At 37.8% G+C, this 15,255-nt stretch overlaps 1 protein-coding gene across 1 annotated transcript in view; it reads left to right on the top strand.

Annotated features, from left to right (window-relative positions):
- Window positions 1-15,255, top strand: part of DARS1 (aspartyl-tRNA synthetase 1) — a 77,865-nt gene that overhangs the window by 21,297 nt on the left and 41,313 nt on the right. The window contains exon 4 of the mRNA XM_054477889.2: window positions 191-293. Within this exon, the coding sequence (XP_054333864.1) occupies window positions 191-293 (103 nt within the window). The remainder of the gene's footprint in view (window positions 1-190; window positions 294-15,255) is intronic.

Raw genomic sequence — 15,255 nt, 5'->3', positions numbered from 1 at the left:
TTCTTTAAGGGTTGTCAATTGAGTGTGAGTATTTTGTCTGTGGAAGCCAAATGGATAGTTTACACATGTGTGCGTGCCTGATGAGTATAGTAAATTTTGGCCCACTTTTAAAGTAGAGAGCATTTTCCTTCTTTGTAAAACCTGAAGTTGCATGTCCTTAATACATTTGTGTTCTTTCTGTCTTTTTCAGGGAAACAGTGCTTCTTAGTCCTACGTCAGCAGCAGTTTAATGTCCAGGCTCTTGTGGCGGTGGGAGACCATGCAAGCAAGCAGATGGTTAAATTTGCTGCCAAGTAAGTAAGCAATTATATCCTGTTGTCAGAATAAACAATGGTGGGAACCAAGACTCCCAGGGGTTTGGACCATTTTCATACATTAACATCAATGCTTCGTTTGTTTAAAAATGTAGTTATTTAAATTGTCAGTTCAGTGTTGCTGAATACATTAAACTTACAAAAGAGAAAATATGGAGCACAGGCTTAAAATTCATTTGGAACTGCTGAAGCAGCACTCTCTACAGACAAGTCACATTTACTTTCAAGTAGAGTAACAAAAAGCCTGGCAGCCTCAACATAGCAGAGCAACTTTATTTTGTTGTGTTTGTCGAGCTTCATTTCCTCCCTTCCTCCCTCCCCCAGTTTGAGATTTGCATATTGAGCAACAAGTTTTCTAACCAAAAAATAAAAGTATATAAAATAAAAGAATGTCGTTTGGCAAATGATTGCCCCCAGAAGGAAGTAAAACAAATGTTCTACAACTTTTAGCCTTGACACCAAAAGGGTTTAGGAGAAAAAAGGTAAAACTTGCTTTTTCCTCCTGTAAAAGTCTGGGCTGTCTGGCTCAGAGTTCCCATAGAAGCAGCACGTTGTTTTGTTCAGCTTGCAGGAGGCGGATATAGAGATAGAAGTGTGGTTGTGTGTGCAGTGGCTCTAAGGTGATGAGAGCTGTTTTACTTGGTAGTGGTGATGTGGCTAATTTTGTTTCATGTTTTTTTCAATTTCATCAGAATTTTATTTCCATGATAATGATCTCAGAAAACATGAGAAAATGGATGGTCTTTGTGTTTGAAGTAATAAAGTAATTTCATAGGTGTAAGTGTTTTTTAAAAGAAAGAATTCAATCAGAGTAAATGATATATTTTTCTATTGATTTTTTTAAATGTTTGCTTTTTAGATGCATGCTTTCTAAGAATGAGTTAATACAGATGGACTTATGAATTTTAGAATTGGAAAGAAACTTAAAAATTATCTAATTCAATATCCTAATTTAGCTTTCAGCCCTCCCTGACCCTCTAGCACAATGTTATACATATAAAGGATGCTCAGCAGCTGGTTTTGGTTTAGATATTTATCAAATTACATCATAGTAATACCTGCACTCGGATTTAAGAACTTAAGTGCCATGAATTATATCAATTCATTGATGAGATCAGTAGTATTTTAATACTACTAGTACAGTAGCCCCACCCCTCCCTATCTCCCAGTGCTGCCCAGAGATGACCACTTTTCTTCTACATGTGTCTTCTGGTAATTAGGTTTGCTTGTTTCGTCTCCTGGTTAGAGTGTGTGCTTGTGAGGTGCATTTGTTTTCCAGCCTTTTAAGGCTAGTGTGTATCCTATGAAGTCAAAAATAAATGAGCTTGGTCCCTAGAAATTTTATCTGCACAGAGAACCTTCTATAAAAGAAAAAATGATGGTCCTGGAAACCGCAGACGTAGATGCTAAGTTCTATTAAATATACTGAAAAATACTGGAAAAAAGTCAACCTCAAATCAACAAACAACTTTTGTCTTTTGTATAATAATTTGGTTTTGAAAACTAATACGTGAAGCCGACAGTTACATAGAGAATATATTTTTCCATTAAACTGCATTATAACCTCGGTGTTACATTCCTAAAGCTTCCAGTGGAAAAGCCTTTTGAAAATCTCACTTACCCATAATATTCAGTGAGAGGCATTCTACTGACAAGTGGACAGTTAATCCATGTGATGTGTTTAGAAGCAGACACATTAAAGTACTCCACAAATAAGTTATTCCTATTATTTTGGATCTTCTCAGAAACCCCCGGGACTTGACTAAATAACAGCGATTGACTACATCAGATGTCAACCATAGCTTAGTAGCTAAAAGAGCTACCTTCAAATGCTCCCAAACAGAACTTAGTTCACTAATGCCCTCATAAAATTAAAGAACATCTTTTTATCATTATTTTATTAAAGGCTTTCATCCAAATGGGATGATATATGGGCGATCTTTTTTTTTTTTTTTTTTTTTTGTGAGATGGAGTTTCTCTCTTGTTGCCCAGGCTGGAGTGCAATGGCGTGGTCTCTGCTCATTGCAACCTCCTCCTACCCGGTTCAAGCAATTCTCCTGCCTCAGCCTCCCCAGTAGCTGGGATTACAGGCATGTGCCACCATGCCCAGCTACTTTTGTATTTTTAGTAGAGACGAGGTTTCTCTATGTTGGTCAGGCTGGTCTCGAACTCCCGACCTCAGGTGATCCGCCCACCTCGGCCGCCCAAAGTGCTGGGATTACAGGCATGAGCCACCGCGCCCGGCCATGGGTGATCTTTCTTTTAGACAAGGGAAGAATATAGGTAATTTAGCCTAGATTTTTTAATTCCTGAAGTGGAACTCCATAAAGATCTAGATGCAGTTCAGGCTTAACTAAATTGTGACTTGATTTTTTTTTTTTTAAGCAAAGAACATGCAGCTATTTTTAGTCCCTTTAAAAAATGGACTTTATATAAAGTAGCAATGTGTGGGAAAAGGTTGAGCTGTTCCAAATTATAAACCTTGTCACTGGTTATATGTAGGTAAATGGAGCCAATTTTATACAATAGGTTCAACATGTGGTACATAGATAACTATTATTAAACTTTTGGCACTAGTATGTTAAGGAATCGAGCCTGAATAATTACCAGTAGGTGGGTTAATGGCTTTTGCTATCTTGTGAAAAAGGAAAATTCTTATGGCTAAGACTCGTTGGCAAAAAATGATGAGTTTTTAGGTTTTGTAGTTGGTTAAGATAATCTTCTTAGGAACATGATTTTATGTTCCAGATGGGTCAGTCAGTTTGTCCTTTCTGTGTGATGTAACCTATACTTCTAAGATAGTTCAGAAATCCTGATCCTTCTTGGTAGGAGAAGTCCACTTTTAGACTTCAGCAAGAACTTTTTAGAACTTTTTTAGGGAAAAGATGTGCGGGGTTTTTTTTCGTCTTTTAAAATCCTTTTCCTAAAAATTGTTAACTGTGTTTTATCTAAAATGGGTATGCGCTAAAATTGTGAAAGCGAAAATTAAGGTAGCTTTCATACATTTATCTCTGAGGTCACTTGTTTAGGCAGTACTGTTTGGTGAACTGATACTTCTAAAAACAAAAATCTAAGGTGTAAGGTTATTATTGAATCATAAATAGCAATAAAAAGAAATTCCTCTATTTGTTAACAGATTAAAAGGAAGAAATTTTATAACCTGATGTTGTCTAACTCTATTCACTGTGGTTATTATTATTGTTATTCACTAACTGTATTCATTATTGTTGTACCAAACTGCAGAAACCTTAAGTTCACTTGGACTTTCTGTGTTGTTGTTGTTGTTGTTGTTGTTTTGAGTTGGAGTTTTGCTCATTTCCCAGGCTGGAGTGCAGTGGTGTGGTCTCGGCTCATTGCGACTTCCGCCTCCTGGGTTCAAGTGATTCTCCTGCTTCTCAGCCTCCTAAGTAACTGGGATTACAGGCGCCCGCCACCATGCCTGGCTAATTTTTTGTATTTTTAGTAGAGACAGGGTTTCACCATATTGGTTGGTACCAAACTGGTCTTGAACTCCTGACCTCAGGTGATCCCACCCGCCTCAGCGTCCCAAAGTGTTGGGATTACAGGCGTGACTTTCTGTGTTTTTAAGCATGGGAGATAATTGAATTTTCTGATATGACACCAGAATGAAAGCAGTACTAAAATCTCTAAAACATTTGAGAGTAAAGTCTTAACATTTGTCTCTCCACATGAGATTTTAAAGATATTTGGCTTCAATTTTTCTTGTCTCCTTTTAGTGTCGTTCTTTATATTTTCTGCCATGTTATTTGGTTTAGGACAAAATAGTCCAATCATTTATTAAACTAATATTTATTGAAGGATATATGCCCTTTTTGCCCCCTCTTTAAGTTCACACTTGCCAGAAGTTTTATTTTCAGTGCTAGTTTATCTAAAATCTTTAATGGCTTCCTACTTCCAACCATGTCCAAGATTAATCCTGCCTGGTGGTTCCCTCACTGCAATGTTATTTCCCACTACTTCCCAGTACATACTCTTCAGATTGGGCAGACACTCCATGCCTGCAGTGACCTCTCTTACTTCCCTTCTCATTTTAAAGGCATTGGCTTTATTCATTAATCCTCATTCTTTGTCATTTAGCTTAACCCCATATCCTTCACTATCCTCATTGTTTGGTTTCTCTGTTCATTTCTTAGGGATCCACATATATATTCTTAGGAGGCTGAGAATTATATATATTTAAATATATGTATTATATATATTTAAAATTTTTAGTATACATTTTGATGATAATCTTAGAGCTACATTATTCCATATCATCTTAAAGACAGATTTATAACTGAAAACTGCCATGTGAATTTAGTGCTCCATTAGCATTACTGTCTTATTTACAATTGCATTCATGCCAGCTGAAGCCAAATGATGTTCATATTCTGTAGAAATGAAGGTTTCACAGTAGTTTGAATAGAGACACATGCTGAACGAGTTGGGTTACCAAGTAGTACTTGGTAATTTAGAGGAATTCTGAACTCAGAAAAGCCTGTACCATTCAAGCAGATATATTAAATTCTCTTTTTGTCTGTATAGGAGCAGCAGATCACTAATAGTATAACAGTTTGATGCAAGGAAAAATGTTTCTATTTCTAGTTCCAGTTAAGTTTCAGATACTTGATAATTCATTTGATACAAATTTTAACTAACAATGCCACATTAACTTTCACATAAGTAAGACAGTTTTATAAAATGATTGACTGATACTTTATTTAAGTTGTCATTCTTAGATTACACTTTGCAGAATTTTGGTTAATTGTGAAGCTGAAATATCCTGACTACCTCAAAGTTAATGTTTTAGGTAACTGAACAGGTATTCTTCCCATTACTAGTATTGAAGTCAGAATACAGAAACAAATTAATTATGGAACTGGCTCTGAGGCTACAAGCTTTATACAGTAAACCAAATGTCAGCAATTTAGTTTTAGTGAAACTAAAAATTAATATTACTTATTAATTTGAATTTTGTTTTTATTTAAAAATTTATTTCTGTTTTAAAGTTAAGGGCTATAAGCATAAGCATTTACACTAGTTTGGTATTTGTAGGTCTTTAAGTAACATGACAGAGCTTATTTAAGTGATTAATGGGGTTTGCTGACATTTTTTGTTCCGCTAAAGAGAACCCATATAGTAGTTTTAGAACTGCTGGTCTGTGCCTTATTGAGTAGTGCATACTTCTCACCACGCTTATTTTGGACCCAAAATTCTTGTGATTTTGATGAGGAAAAGTGAGTTCATAAAATAAGTTATCAGCTGGGCATGGTGGCTCATGCCTGTAATCCCAGCAATTTGGGAGGCCAAAATGGGCCGTTCACTTGAACCCAGAAGTTTGAGACCAGCCTGGCCAACATGGCAAAACCCCATCTCTACCAAAAAAAAATTTTTTAAATTAGTCGGCCGGGCGTGGTGGCTCATGCCTGTAATCCCAGTACTTTGGGAGGCCAAGGCGGGCAGATCACGAGGTCAGGAGATCAAGACCATCCTGGCTAACACCCGTCTCTACTAAAAATACAAAAAATTAGCCGGGCATGGTGGCCGGCACATGTAGTCCCAGCTACTCGGGGGGCTGAGGCAGGAGAATCGGTTGAACCCGGGAGGCGAAGGTTGCAGTGAGCCACTGCACTCCAGCCTGGGCGACAGAGCGAGACTCTGTCTCAAAAAAAAAAAAAAATTAGTAGCACATGGCTGCAGGCACCTGTAGTCGCATCTACTCTGGAGGCTGAGGTGGGAGAATCACCTGAGCCCAGGAGATCCGGGCTGCAGTGAGCTGTGATTGTGCCACCGCAGTCCAGCTTGGGCAACAGAGCAAGACTCTGGCTTAAAAAATAAGTATCACAGGCCCGGCGCGGTTGGTCACACCCCAGCGCTATGGAAGGCCAAGGTGAGTGTATCATCTGAGGTCAGGAGTTCAAGACCAACCTGGCCAACATGGTGAAACCCCGTCTCTACTAAAAATAAAAAAAATTAGCCAGGTGTGGTGGTAGGCGCCTGTAATCCCAGCTACTCGGGAAGCTGAGGCAGGAGAATTGCTGGAATCTGGGGGATGGAGGTTGCAGTGAGCTGAGATCACACCATTGCATTCCAGACTGGGCGACAGAGTAGGACTCCATCTCAAAAAAAATAATAAGTTATCATGATTTAAAGAATGATTTAAATCTTTAATTTTTGCAAAGCACCAGTGGACAGATGGGTGTAATAGAGGTACAGAGAACACAAGGATTTAGTTCCCTACTAACTAGTGACAAAGAGTCCCTCATTGACCAAACTCTCCTCAGATTCCTTTGAAAGAACTTTCTGCTCCAGTAAGCCTCGACTTTTTTACTTCATGTTTATGCCTGCATTGTTCAGTTTTAGTAAGAATCCTGCTGAGTTGCTTTAACTATAACCCCTGTCATCCCCCCTCAGTATCTGATCACCCGCCATAGCTAATTGGGTTCCTTCTCCTCCACCATCCCTCAGGTGATGTCTGATCACCCTCGCCTGCCTTCAACAAGAATCCTGTTAGGTCACTTTAGCCAGAATCTTCCCTTTCTCCTGATGGCTCCTCTTAGTAATTTTCCATCCACTGACTCTATATTCCCATCTTTGGCTCTAAGTTTCCACTTGCCAATGGTGTATTCAAAGTTGAGCCCAGTTCTATACTCAGATCTCTTTTCCCCTATTGCAATAATCTTGAATAAAATTTGTTTTTACCACTTTAAGTATTGTCCATCTCTGGTTTTCCCTGACACAGCCATGTGACTTCTTATATTGTTTATTGTTTGGTTATTTTAACTCATTCTTCAAAGCTAAGATGCTTATTCAAACACTTATTTCTGCTTGCCTGAGAAATATAAAAGTCTGAGATCTAGTGTGGTACTAATTCACTATAATTGAAAGAAGTGCTTGACCTATAAATGAAGCTTATACTTACCTTAGAATTGAAACATATGGCTGGGCGCGGTGGCTCACACTTAAAATCCCAGCACTTTGGGAAGCCAAAGCGGGCAGATCACTTGAGCCCAGAAGTTCAAGACCAGCCTGGGCAATATGGCGAAACATCATCTCTACAAAAAAAAGTCAAAATAATTAGCCAGGCGTGGTGATGTGAGCCTATAGTCCCCAGCTACCTGGGAGGTGAAGGTTGCAGTGAGCCAAGATTGTGCCACAGCACTCCAGCTTGTGTGACAGAGCGAGACCCTGTCTAAAAAAAAACAAAAAAGAAAAAAAAAGATTTTTATTTTCAAAAGGTGGTTTTATTATTTTTTGAAGTACTTACCTAATTTATTTTTGTTCTTTTGATGCTGTTTTAATTAGCAAATACGTGGTTTCTTGTGTTTGGGCATTTTGTACTTCTTTGCCTCAGTGAATTGTACATTTAATTTATAACATTGAAGCATTTTATGTTGGTGCATTATTTGAAGAACTGGTGTGTGACAACTTTATGGCATGCCTCTTTTCTAACTAATCTTTTTTTACTCCCCTTGCAAAGATTTAAAAATTACTCATTTGAGTGTGGGTGGTTATGTAGATCTGTAAAGTATATTTATCATTGAGTATATAGTAAGATTTAACACATTATTTCTGACAACCAGAAAGCTAAAAAATGTATCAGTTTTGCTGAAAATCTTTAATAGTCAAGTTTCTGTGTTAAAAATTTTAGTAGTTTTTGTTGATGTAAGGATATATAAATATGCAAATGGAAAAACTGTTAATGTACATAGTGTCTCTTTCACCATTATTGATTTTTGTGTGTGTGTGTGGTGGTGGTAATCAGTGGAACTAGTTCAGAAAAATATGAGCCGATGACTATCCAAAAATAAAACTTGGTCATCCCCCAGCCTCTACCAACTCCCAAGTTTATCCCTACTATTAACAACACAATCAGAATACATCAATATATAGGATTTCTGTTATATTTTAGGCATTTATTGAGACTATCTAGTATAATGAAATACTTCAAGGTGCTTAAATCTGTGGTACCTAGAATGATGAGAAATAAAAGGTAACACTATTTGTGTAAAGGTTATGCTGCCCATCTTCTGTCATCTTGGGTTTATTGATAGATTATATGAATAATGATGGGCTACTCTTCCTCGACCTCCGTAGCAGATGTCATGTATTTTTTAGATGAAAGGTCATGGAAAACCCATCCCCCCCCCCACATACCAGACTCATTGCATGTGAAATATTTTTAATATTTAAGAAGCTTAATCTGAAATTAAAACTCGGTATAGTAACTACACTTGCTTTTTTTTTGCCACCTTTCCAGTGTCTAGCATGGATTTTTATGCTTATTTGGATGCCTCTTCTCTGTTAGTCCCTGTACCATACCCAAAAGTTACAGTACAGTGGTCACCAGCATCTTCCCCAGTTGATGTACAGGGGAAATAACAGGTTCCCTTATAATAATAGCAATAATAACTGACTATTATTATATACTAAGCGTGGAGCCACAAAGTGCCAGACTTTTTTCTCACTTGATCCACACAACAGCCCCATGAGGTGTAAATACTGTTTTTGTCTTTTTTTGTTTTGGGACGGGGAGGAGGTTGGTTCTGTTCTCTCTCTTTTTTTTTGGTTTTGTTTTTTTGGTTTTGTTTTTGTTTTCAGATGAGAAAATCGAGATGTGAAATATTAAGTGTCTTGACTAAGGTGTCTTAGATTCTGGACTCACACTCTAGTCTCTGTGTCATCCTGCCTCTCTGAAATAGTGTGTAATGGTGTTAGATCAAAACCCTCCACATTATACCTCCACTTAGAATACAGTTTGTTAGCTAGACACTGCTCCCAAGCTATTACAAGTCAAAACTAAAGGGAAAAAAGTTTAGTTTAAAAAATAGAACTGGGCCAGGCGTGGTGACTCATGCCTGTAATCCCAGCACTTTAGGAGGCTGAGGTAGCAGGATCACTTGAGCCCAAGAGTTCAAGACCAACCTGGGCAACATGGCAAAACCCTGTCTCTACAAAAAAATAATTAAATAAATAAAAATTAAAAATAAATAAAAAGTGGATCTGATTATAAAGTAATAAAAAATATTTTTATGTTTGAGTGATAAATTCCTGCTAAAAATTCCAAAGGAGGAATTTATTTTTAACCATTAGTAACACTAATGAGTTTGTCTCTTCCAGTATAAAGCAGTAGCTGCCTTCTAAGGAATCACCCTATTGCTAAAAAGCATGCTCTAAAAATAAGGGGAAGGGACAGGGAGTTGGAACCTAGAGAGTTTCATGTTTTCAGTGACAGTTATTCTTCCTGAATAATCTCAATAATAAAAATTTTGATAGTTATAAACATGAAACCTAACACCACTAGAGGCAAATCTAATAATTAATTGCATCTACTTTTGCTTAGGCTTTGGGCTTTTTTTTCTTATCAGCACTGCCATTAACACAACACAATACATTTTGCACCTTTGTATCACTCTCTTGAGAAGTAAGGCACAAAGTCACTCAAAAAAGCATCTGTGTGGTGTATGCCACTGATGTTGAAAATAAAACCACAGACTCAGAATTTAAAATAAGAATTTATCTTTTACTAAGATTGTGGATGCAGGAAAGAATTGAAAGAATTTGGCTGGATAACTAATACTGTTCCTTAACACATCTAATTGCAGGCGCTTTGTTAGACACTTGTACCAACTAAAGTCCTTTCCTAGAATTGCTCCGTCAACAGCAAGGGAGAAGAGATCTTGGAACATTTAGGTATGGGTGTCCTTTTAGATTAGCTTTTTGTAGAGTGTGCTAATGTACTGTCCGTTCTGCTGTGTGACATACGCATTCCTAAAAATAACCGTCCTATGCAAAATTGTGCAATAAAAACCACGGTGTTTATGGAGAAAATGGGGTTAATGGCATAACACTCAAAAACTTGATGTGGAGAAAGGGAACCCCTCATACACTATTGGTGGGAATGTAAATTAGTATAGCCTCTATGGAAAACGGTATGGCGGCTCATGAGAAATTAAAAATAGACTACCATATGATCCAGTAATCCCATTATGGGGTAATTATTCAAAGGAAATGAAATGATTATGTCAAAGAGAGATACCTATTTGCACTCCAATATTTATTGCAGCACCATTCACCATAGCCGAGATACCAATTCAACATAAGTTTCCTTCAACAGATGAATGGATAAAGTGGGGATATATACACTCTGGAATACTATTCAGCCATAAAAAGTGAAATCTTGTCATTTGTGGCAACATAGATGAACCTGCAGAGCATTATGTTAAGTGGAATAAGCTGGACACAGAGAAATACTGGATGATCTCATGTGCTAAAGATGTTGATCACATAGATGTAGAGAGAATAGTTGGTGGGGGGCGGAGGGGGATGACGGAGAGATTGGTCAGTCTGTTCAAAATTACAGATAGGAAGAAGAGTAAGTTCTGGTGTTCTCTTGCACAGTAGGGTAACTATGGTTAACAATATTGCATATTTCAAAACAGCTGGAAGAGAGGATTTAGGAAGTTCTAACCACAAAGAAGTGATAAATGTTTGAAGTGATAGATATGCCAAATGCTCTGATTTGATTTTTACATAATGTGTACATATATGGAGACATCACACTGTACCTCATAAATATGTACAATTATGTGTCAATTAAAAAAAAAACTTCATTAATGGCATACTTTTTGAAAAGATGAGATGGAGTCTCACTCTTGTTGCCAAGGCTGGAGTGCAGTGGTGCAATCTCGGCTTACTGCAACCTCTGCCTCCCGGGTTCAAGCGATTCTCCTGTCTCAGCCTCCTGGGTAGCTGGGTACATTACAGGCACCCACCACCATGCCCAGCTAATTTTTGTATTTTTAGTAGAGACAGGGTTTCACCATGTTGGCCAGCCTGGTCTTGAACTCCTGACCTCAGGTGATCCACCCGCCTCAGCCTCCCAAAGTGCAGGGACTACCGGCATGAGCCACCACGCCCGGCCAGTAACCTAACTTCTTAAAGGTAACAGTTTTATACTCGTTGAATGGTTAAGAAATACATAAATACTACAATAAATATAGCATTTTACCTTGAAAAAAATGTGCAGTTTGCTTGTGGAAGTGGGTATCAAAAGAAAGGCAGTTTGTAAGTTATTGCGAAGTGATAGAAGGAACAGTGTCTGAAATCAGAGGGAAAGTTGTAACACCAGATGTGGATGGGTATGGCTCATAACATGAGTTACAAGTAGATGTTGAAGGTGTGTGCATTTTGTGTATTCCTGCATGGCCGAGTGCACCCAAGTATTGTTGTCTGCATTGACCGAGTGTTCTCACTGATGAAATCTGGCATAGGCAAAAGCAAAATTATCATTGTACTCAAATTGTTCCCTAATGTGTCAACGATGTTGAAACAAATTCACATTTTCAAAACAAGCTTTATAGCAAAACTGTACTCTTGAAAGTGACAACAGGGTTTGTTAGTGAATCGATAAAACATGAATCTTATCTGTTTGCTTACTGCTTATGTGTGGGGGTAAGGAAAATAATGAATTAGAAAATCACCGGTTTGAGAAACTAAGTGGAAATGACACCATTAATCTGGAATAAATTGCCAACATGGACTGAGAGTACACATGACCCACTCTTTGGAACTGAGATAGGCTCATCTTCCCATATAGCACTTGGCCAAATAAAGAGGAGACACCGAAGAGGAGTGAAGCTAGCCCCTTTAGCAAAGAAGAAAGGAAGTCCATTGGGTAGGCAGCCAGTAGTGTTTCCTAAGCTTAACTATATCGAGAATTGAAGAGAAGTTCCAGGCTTTTGAGTTTATAAAAAGCCCAACAGGTTGTTTTACCCAATAATCCTCTGATTATAATTTCCACCAGTCTGCCTCCCCCAGGCCACCTCATTTTCTGTTGGACCTCATCAAGACCTCTAGTCTTTTTATCCATTTCCACATTCTCCCCCAGTCTTTTCAGCCTCCTTCTGACCTCATGTGGCCCCATGCTCCATTCCTGAAACTACTCTCTGCACCTTTATCCACTGTTCCCTGCCCCTTTGTTTCTCTTGCCCCACAAACACCCTACAAACTCCCCTGTCCCAAAGACTCCTGATTCCATCATCTAACACCAGGCTAGAGTATCCTGTGTGTTCATGGCATGACAACTGATTCCTATTCCTCAGCTGGGCCCACTAGTGTATATTCTACTTTATACTGAAAATAGAGGTTTATGGGCTGTGCCTGTATTTTCGTTGTTTCACTGACCTCTTCAGGGTCTCATTCCTCTTTATCTCTTAGTTTGTAAGTATAATTGGAAAGGCAAAATTTGGAAAGCACTGTGAGTTCCATTGCTTAGTATTCTACCACCCTTCTGTTATTATTAAAAACAGTACATCACCAACATCTAAACCAATTCTAGTGGATTCTGTTGCTTAAATAAAACAAAAATCTTTACTTAGAAACTTGAGGATCAGTGAAGCATGAGATAATTCAGAAGAATATTTACTTAGTAACACATTCTCTTCGGGAAGCTAGCAGCTCAGTTAGTGGACGACCTAACTATTCTGCCAGAATCTGGCTTGGAAAATAGTATGGATAGAAATATGTCTGTGAGGAAAAGGCCATTTCTAATCTCCATTTAATTTTAATTCTGTCTTAGATCAGTTGTTATATATAAAATGCTTGGAGCTAGAGCTAGAGGAGTGCCTAAGGACTATTTGTTTATTTTCAAGATGTTTCGTTTCCATTTTGAATGTTACTGCCCAAAGAGACTGGACATTAAAGCATGTGAACTCATACACAACAAAGTGGGAGAAATAATGGTATTTATATGTTAATTCCATGAAGCCCTATATTTAACTCTATTCCCTCTGGCCATATACCAGGTGGAAAAAAGCAAGATCTCTGCTATTAAAAATATCAAATCAGATAGTTCCAGCTGGGGTTTCTTAATCATTTAAAAGGCAAAATATGAGGTCACTTTTAATATCTTAAGTAGATAACGATCTTAGCATTTACTTTAGATATTAAATCTGAAGTGCTTATCTTTTGCCTCACTGGCTAGACAATACTACTAGCAGTTTCTAGCTCTGGAGTATTTTCCTTAAAAGAAACATTGGAATTTAATACGGAGCCAACTATTTTGCCTCAAATTGTCTGTCTTAGGAATATCCAATTCATCAATAGAGTAATCTAAAAAGTTGATTCACTAATTGGATTTAAGTGCCACAGGACTCTTCACACATTTTTTAATCAATTTGTTGGAAAGATCAATTTTCTCATGGCTGAATGCATATAAAAATGAAGCAACTGAATGAGTTACATAGGAAGGTTGGCACATCTAATTCCCTAGAGGTTCTAGGAACAGGTTCTTAATTATATATCTGAAATGGTTTGAGGTTTTTAAATGAAATTTGTCTAGAAGCAGGAAGATGCAATACCTATCTATCCAGGCCTGTATTTCTGGATCCCCATCTTATCTAATATTTAATAGTTGATCCTGAAGTTGAGATATTATCCCTTTATTCTTTTAAAAAAAATTTTTTTTGTATGTGTGCCATTTTAAAGTATAACAGAGTAGTTTGTGTTAGTTTTGGTTAAGTGTTATAAAGCCAGTTTTTTTTTAAAGGAAGTCCTGGAGGCCTTTTTGTATTGACTGTTAGAGAGGACAGTGAGTGTAAACACAAGTTTTTAAAGTTTAAAGTTACAGTGCCCACTATAAAGGACTACAATTAATGTGAAAAGTAGTTTTAAAGTTAAAATTTATATATCGCTGTTTGTGCTTACATAATACTTCCCACTCTCCCCAAACATAGAGGTATTCTGATTCTGAAAATAAGCCTTTTTTAGTACCATTATGTGTATACATATATATTTTATTTTATTTTTCTTCATATTAGTCATTGTGGTTAAATGATTTATTGGTAGCTGATGAGTCACAAGTATGTTTCTCATTCTCTAATGAGTCACCTAGCTACATACAAGTTTATTTATTTTCTTTCCTTTCTAGATCTTTCACCTAAAATAGGTGTTTTACTAGTTGGTAGGTTAAAATTTCAGTTTGCTACATTAACTTTTTTTTTTTTGGAGACGGGAGACGGAGTCTCGCTTTGTCACCTTGGTTGGACTGCAGTGGCGCAATCTTGACTCTATGCAGCCTCTGCCTCCCAGGTTAAAGCGATTCTCTGCCTCAGCCTCCCGAGTATCTAGGACTACAGGCACACGCCACCATGCCTAGCTAAATTTTTTTTGTGTACTTTTAGTGGAGACGGGGTTTCACCATGTTAGCCAGGCTGCTCTCTAACTCCTGACCTCAAGTGATCCACCCGCCCTGGCCTCTCAAAGTGCTGAGATTACAGGCATGAGCCACTGCACCCAGCCTACATTAACTGTTAGATCTGGAAAATACCAAAATAATACTCAGAAGAAGTCTCATTGATTTTTACAAACTTGTATTTAGCACCTGCTCTGGTCCAGGTACTCTGCTGGGCTTGAGTATGCAAAGATTTATGTGTGTCATATATATCTTAGGAGAAGCTTAATTTTGGGAGAAGGCAAGGGAGATAAACAACTGCATGCAGAGGCAGGGTATACAGGTGCTGCGGTAGGAGTGTATATTGTCTGTAGTTGAGGCCCAGAGAGAGGTGTGCATGTGGATACCCCTTGAGCATCTATGTGGATAAGTTGGTGAACGTAGGCAAGGCCATTATACTGTTGTGTATTGCAACTCCTTGAACAGTTGCACCTACATTTTATACCTCTTTGTTGGAACAGGGTATTTATCTGTTAGAGGAAAAACAGCTTCTGTTTTCAGTCCTGTCCACTGCAACATCTGTATTGAAAATTTGGATAATGCTAAAGATGTGCTAAGAAAAAAAACAGGTCTAAAATCTGTCAGAAATTTTCAGATCGTTTGTGGGATTAATTTTCCTGGGCTAAATATAACTTTGTATAAAACAATATGAAATTATTATTTAAAGATTTTGCTGAATTTCTACTAAGGTTGGCAGCAACAGCAAAA

The sequence above is a fragment of the Pongo pygmaeus genome, chromosome 11, assembly GCF_028885625.2.
Source record: "Pongo pygmaeus isolate AG05252 chromosome 11, NHGRI_mPonPyg2-v2.0_pri, whole genome shotgun sequence".
Taxonomy (NCBI): Eukaryota; Metazoa; Chordata; class Mammalia; order Primates; family Hominidae; genus Pongo; species Pongo pygmaeus.
This window is presented reverse-complemented; position numbering and strand designations above follow the sequence as displayed.